The sequence below is a fragment of the Stylophora pistillata genome, chromosome 4 (assembly GCF_964205215.1).
Source record: "Stylophora pistillata chromosome 4, jaStyPist1.2, whole genome shotgun sequence".
Classification (NCBI taxonomy): domain Eukaryota; kingdom Metazoa; phylum Cnidaria; class Anthozoa; order Scleractinia; family Pocilloporidae; genus Stylophora; species Stylophora pistillata.
Window position 1 is genome coordinate 40,573,282 of NC_142522.1, and position 6,933 is coordinate 40,580,214.

The following is a 6,933-nucleotide window of genomic DNA, read 5'->3' on the forward strand; positions in this document are numbered from 1 at the left end:
CCCCTCCCCCCCCCCACTTGTAGCAATAAATTTATATTTTTTTTGAGGTAACACCTTGTGCAAATATTATGCATCATTGGGTAAGAAGCTATTGTCACATTTTCCAAGTATTGGGAGTAATCGACTGTTATTCGACAGAGCTGAATAACGTCTGCACATGTGCTAGGATTTGTATAGGCAATCACATGATTTCGAGTGCAATTTGGAATAAATTAGCACGAGTAAATTTTTTCAAAGACCAACAAAATTGCATGAGCCCGTAGGGCGAGTGCAATTTGTGGTCTTTGAAAAATTTACAATTGCTTATTTATCCCAAATTGCACGAGAAAAATCATGTGATTCTATATTGATAATATACATGAAAAAATACGAGGTAGCTTATCATAACTATGCAGAAGAAAAGCGCGCGCATCACGTGCAAAAATAATTTATTCAAATCATGCAAGTGACATTGTGCGTTTGGTCAAAACAACCGCGTTCAATCAAAACGATGAAATGAAATTTTCATATCTTTAAGGTGCAAAAAAAAGTTTAAAGTCCGGCCAAACAGTCTGGTTTGTTACTTTCTCTCCACTGAATGAACCCTCTTCTGCACTGAATTAACTCTCTTCTGCACTGAATTACCTGAAAACTGCATTTATCTAAACCAATCAGAACTGAATAATTTCTTCATGTATATTATTTGGCGCGGAAAACAGATTTTGAGTCACGCTTTGCTTTGTTTTATTTTCCGTTCTAGTGCTTCGAAACATTGTTTGCTTTGCCGCTTTTCTTTTGCGCAACAGCCTCCAAAAACTTTGTACACCCCCTTAATAATTAAAAAATGAATATTCTACTTAAAAAACACTGGAAATAGGAAAATACCTTTCACGACAACAAAATGTCTCGGTTTTAAATGCCAGCCGCTTTTTCCCGCAAATTTTGCCGAATTTTAAACCTGGAGCGCTTGAGCCTGTGTTATGATGAAGCATTTCGTTTTTTAGCTCTCCCCTCTTATGCCACTTCGATTAACGCTTTGTCCATCTGAAACCATAAACCAGCGACGGAGAATTCGAAAATTGCCGAGTACAACGTAGTCTCCCTTGCAGCCGTTGTTAGTCTCGTCACGCAACGCTCCTCCCCATCAAAGGGAGGAGCGTTGCGTGACGAGTCTAAAAACGGCTGCGAGGGAGACTAAGTGCAACGTGGTATAGGAGAATCCTTGTTTACAATAGTTGCCTCATTAGCATAAGCAATTCAGTTTCTGATGGAGCTAAAAATAAATCAGTTCTGAATATCGAAAGGTCAAAGTACGATTAACTCGGCCAATGAATACGAGCCTGAATCATTGAATACTTTTTGTGCAACACGGGTTTAAAAACTCACAATTTTAAATAGAATGTATGAGCTCATTAGCGCTTTTGCCACCCAGAAATTTTGCAGTTTTTGATGGATTATTTCTCCTTGAATATTACACCCAAAGAGCTAAAAATTTCACCATGTACTAAGGTTTTTTAGCTCTTTAGCTGCCTTAAGTCAATTTGTATCTAACATGCTTCCTTCTTTACGCAAAGCCGTATGCAAATGAGCAAAAATGTAAACAATGACGTCAGCATGAATCCGCCTATTTCAACGGTTGCGCCCTTGCTAAAACAAAGAGCAGTCTGTCACTTTACAAAAGTTGACGAGATTAATGAACACCATTGTGCACCCAGTTTGGAACTTTATTTAGATACTACTGATAACGTGGAGCTATTTAATTCATTATTTTGATGCTTTTAGTAATTATAAACTTATGAATTAGCTATTTAGTGTTCAAGAAAATTAATATAATACACCCAGCGAAACAATTTACAACGAACTAAGAGGAAAACATCGATCCTTCACTGAAGTTTGAAATTCATGAAATGATACCTAAATTAATTTCACATTCTACCCTTCTATGTAATTTAAAGATGATTGAAAATATAATTTTGAATTCAATTAAACTTGTTTGATCATAGAATCGATACGTTAGCGTTCAGTTTTATTGAATCCCATTGGTGCGGCATCCTGATTTTGCCAACCTTCCAATCCAGCGACAAATTTCTTTTACCTTTTTCGAAGTCAAGCGTGTTATGACATTTTTCGCCCTGCTATTGACTGTTCCCGACAAGACTCCGACGATATATCGATTTTGGTTCCTAGGGTTTAACACATAAACGCCGGCTCCCGAGCAACCTCCGGCAGCATCGCAGGTATTCATGATGACTGTTCGGTAGCTGGTGCTGTTCGGCTGCCAACCGACGGGACACGACGAATACCACATTGAATTTTCTTGCTTGTCGTTCGGAAAGCAGGCGAAGTGCATTGAGTTGAATGGTAGGAGCTTCTTTATGGAGAAAGCTTTGATGGGGAGATACGACCTCCCATGGGGTCTCTTGAGGGTTAAAATTGCGTAATCTACTTCAGGATTCATGGGGGTTGTGCTGTACCAAGCACGAGGGAGAGAAACCTGTCTAACACGATACCAGGTAAAACGTTGGTTACTCTGAAGAACACCAACGTTCAACGATTTCTTCGGGGCCAGATACTCATTCCCGTTGTGAAAACAATGTGCAGCGGATAAAACGTGCCGGGGCCCAACTAGGATTCCGGAACATGACCCTGCGCGTGGACTTATCTTGACTTTCACCACGGCTCCAAAAGGCAGAACTTGGGATGATGCAGGTCGTACGCGAATTCTATCATCTGAGCCCACGATGCTCTTCCTCTTGTCCTTCTCAAATTCATCAGTGTTTTCTTGTTCAAAAGTACTCTTCTTATTGTCCGCCTTATTCAGGTCAACGGCGTCTGTAACAGAATTGAATGTCAAACATTAGAGGGGAGACATTTGTTTAGAACTAAAATCAGGAGTCTCTCTTCATTGTTTAAGGCAGTAGCATAAATCACAACCTGCTTTATCCTTACGTACCCTGATAATCATTTTCAAAACCTCGGCAAAAGATGAAATTACTTAGAATGAACACGAAAATAATTCTAGAGCATAGCATTTTTTTCTCACCAAACAGCGTTGAATTAACCAGCTCTTTTGATTTCCACTTCAATGCTGATCGTCTTTTATAGGATTTGTTAAGAATAACTTAAACAGGTTTATAAAACACATGCACATTCTACGCCCACGGTTAAAAAAAAATGAAATATTACTATGTCAAAACAGGATAAACGAAACTGAAGCTTCCCTTTTTAAGTGGAGTGAAGAAAGTTTCACAAGTTCTGTTCTAATCAGAAAACTCATTTTCCAAAGTTAGAGCAGTTCTTCTTTATTTCGAATCTTTTAGAAGCTGACAGCAATTGTTGAAAAACCGAATGTCACATTTGTAATAACAGGTTGTCCAAGCCGTATACGAGTACATTTGTAGTGCATTAGCGTATGCTGTATTGTAATTGCGCAATAGTAGGATTTGGGTAAGAAAAACAATTTTTTTTTTTATTATCCAGAAAAATGGATGGAATTTAAACTGACAAAAAAAATAAAAAAACAGATAAGTTTAAATTTTTTACTTCAAACTGAATAGTATGACAGTCAAAAAAATTGAGTGAGCAGTATGTAAACGGTCTCAGTTTTTAAAATTATACAACGATTTGGGACTGACTCTGCAGTAAAGGTTATCAAGCTTATCTTAATGAATTACATTTCTTCTCAGATACACCGACATCGAATGGAACGGTCGCAGAATTATTTTACACAACAAAGTTTGTAAACAAAGTTGTCTGTTTATCTTCACAATTTGAATTAATTGAGTTTATTTTAGGCCAGATATATTTATAACCATTCTGGTCTTAAATAAAGCGGTACGTGATTCCCATTTTCAGCCTCAGTATATTTTAATTGGCTATAAACGTTGAAATAACGAGGAAATTATCTTTTATTCAAACAAATGCGTGGGCAATGTTTTATGAAAAGAATATGAGGAACAAGTTTTATTAAAACCTTTGGAAGTGATAAGCTTTAAACTGCGACACCCACGAACCAAATTTTGGGATTTCCCAACTAACTACTGACTCACAACAAAATGAATCATTTGTAAGTTTTATAGAGAGTCATACCTGTATGTGCTTCATGATTTTAAATATATATTGCGAGGGAATCACTTTAAAGACAATTTTTTGATATGTCTATCGTATATTTACATAATTCATAGCAAATTTTGTTTTTGTTGAATGCTTTGCAATTGTCTATGAACATCTGGAAAACAGTCACACCGTTTCTGAGTTTTCGCAGGGAGAGTCAAATATCCTCAAGAATAATCTCTGCAACGTTTGAAAGGAACTAAAAAACAAACATACATCCGATTGCGGCCTCTAATCTATAAGCAAAGTTGGAAAAAAGAAATTAAAAACTTTTTCCGCAATTTTATTTGAGTGTTCCGGCTGAAAATCCATTAGGTATTAACAACGTGGGTGACTCAGACCCTGGTAACAATAAAAAAAAAGAGTGAGATCGCTACAAAAGCGTAACTAACATCAAGTGAACATATACATGTTCCTTAAAATGCAATACTGCCAATGTCATGCAGCGTGAACCAAGGTCGTGAAACAAAAGCCACCTTCTATCAGATAAAATATTATCAATCGAGGAAAAACCCCTGAAGATATTTTTTCTATAGTCTGTATCGGGTTTAGATCAGGAACGGAAAAAATTTTCCGTCATAGTCTAAAGTTTATCTCGATGTGCAACTCTTTCATTGTATTTTTGAGTTAGCTTACAAATGATTTACTATCTATTCCAACGCAATTAAGTCCAATCTTCCATTGCAGATTGAATAGATGAACCTCAAGATGTAAAGAAAATCAAACCAGGAAGTTTGATTTTAAATATAGCCTGAGAAAGATTGATTTATTGAGCTGACTTTCACGTACTAATCTCTCTGCATTTAAATTTACCCCCGAACATGCAAATTACTCATTTCCTTTTCTTATGACCGGTCCAAACTTTACCGAAATGCTGCTCAGTTACGTAAGACTTCAGGAAATGGCTCTCTGAAGAATAAGTATAAATACTATGGGTGGGAAATCCTAAAAATTAAGATAGTCCAAATAAATATAAAGGGAAAAAAAAAACTCATTTAAAGAGATCCTTTACATTCAGTATCGCCAAAACTGAACATTTTTTGCCCGCCCCTTTGAGAAGTTAAGAACAAGACTATTTCCGATGATCAGGAAATATTTAGATACTTTTCTAAAACTTTAAGTAGGTAAAGCAAAACATTGCTCAAAGTATACGGTAGAAGAAAAATGGTATGCTTTACTAATTTTGAGGTTGTTTAGCCAATTCTGCGTATATCTGTGTAATGAAGCATTAACGTCTCTACTCAATTTTGTTGCTGCCTTTGTTCTCATTTACAAAAGCGTGAAAAGGTGAAAGGTGTGATAATAAGAATTTTAAATCTGGAAGCCGTTACTGATGTGATTGGTATAAGTAATTATTATGTCACACAAAGTGTAAACATAGACTTAGAATTCCGAATTTCAGTAAGGTGAAAAGGAGTGTAACCCGTGGAATACGCAAAGTAAAGGGAGAGAACCTCTTCTTATCTTTCACGTGCATCTTGAAGTCATTGGATAAATCATAGCTGATTTTCTTACCACCCTGACTGGGTTTAGATCTAAATTAGATCAATTTGAAGTTAGAGTAGGATTTTAAAATTACAATTCGAGTAAGACGTGGAGTATAAGTGTGGGAAAAGCTGAATGAGTGAATTAAAACTTAATCTGCTTGTTACACGATTGTGAACGTAAAGAGGGTAGAAATGATGACAAAATTGTCCTTGCGATAAATAAAATGCAAATTACAAGGATAAACGCTAACCTTATCTACCGTCTTTCCTTATCGAAACACTGATGCCATATGGCAACAGAGAGAGTTCAAATTATTTGTAGTATATTAAGTCTTAATTTCTATGAAAAAACGTTAGCATGGTAGTGGGGATGTTGCTTTTCATTAGGATCTGTCACTAATTCATTGAAATTTCCTAAGCGAAAAGTCCATTACAGCCTAGAATTGTTTATGGTTAAGCAACCATTCGTTGATATGCAGCATTTCTGGCGGCTTTCCTTTCTGAATCGAGGAGTATGCGTACAGCTATGAAGTTTTTCTCTTCTAAGGAGAAACTGACCACACCACTCTTTATATACTGGGATGTGCGCGTCTGATGTGAAATCACCATTATTTCCTGCGAAGTTCAATAAGCGGCTTTTATAATACCTCTTCCCGGTTAAAGAATAAGGGGCGGTTACGCCAGTTCAACCAATCATTACAGTAATTTACGGAAAGCGAAGAAAATTTTAATGATCATATGGTTATCAAAAATAATTATTATTCTCTTCGCTCGTTTGTGAAGCAGATAGCTTCAAAAGAAAAATGTAGGCGAGGTTGACAGAGCCTTAACATGTTTCCCTCGTGCGGGATTTAGACAAAATAATGTGGAAAATTAGTTGAGATGAAAACTTTTTTTTTTAACTGACATCTTTATCCTTCACCATTATAATTTCCAAATCACTCTAACACACTTCTGCATATAAATAATATTTCAGTCGTCGGTTGTAACCGACCACCTAAAGCGAAAAAGTAAACAAACATCGTTTCTTCTTAATTGCAGACTGATGTTGTTTGAAAAAAATGCAAAACACCACGTATGATTTTAACCAGCTAACCTTTTGAAAAAATATTAGCCGTCGCTGTAATTAACGATGGCTTCATTTATGTAACTAGCTGAGTTTTAAAGCGAGTGATAAAAAGCCTTCTCGCAGTACTGACATTGAAATGGCTTGTGCGGTGCATGTGTCCTCTTATGTGTGTTTACAGTCAAACTAAGTGAAGCGTACCCCTCAAGATTACATTAATGAATTGATCATTTGGATATTGAACCCGCCAGTCGTTTCAAAAATGCAATAATGAATTGATTATTTGAT

General features: G+C 36.3%; 1 protein-coding gene across 1 annotated transcript; it reads right to left on the minus strand.

Annotated features, from left to right (window-relative positions):
- Positions 1-1,682: 1,682 nt before the first annotated feature.
- LOC111330040 (serine protease 23) lies at positions 1,683-3,084 on the minus strand. Its single transcript, XM_022934828.2, has 2 exons — positions 2,933-3,084; positions 1,683-2,811 (listed from the first exon to the last, which is right to left on the minus strand). The coding sequence occupies exons 1-2, from the start codon at positions 3,009-3,011 to the stop codon at positions 2,006-2,008; spliced, it is 885 nt and encodes a 294-aa protein (XP_022790563.1). The 5' UTR covers positions 3,012-3,084; the 3' UTR covers positions 1,683-2,005.
- Between the last annotated feature and the right edge of the window lie 3,849 nt (positions 3,085-6,933).

Bases quoted from the DNA above. Each gene is read 5' to 3' on its own strand.
- LOC111330040 (XM_022934828.2), bottom strand. From the start codon at position 3,011: ATGCTATGCTCTAGAATTATTTTCGTGTTCATTCTAAGTAATTTCATC. The intron at 2,812-2,932 runs GTACGTAAGGAT...ATTCTGTTACAG, and splicing joins TTTTGAAAATGATTATCAGG to ACGCCGTTGACCTGAATAAG.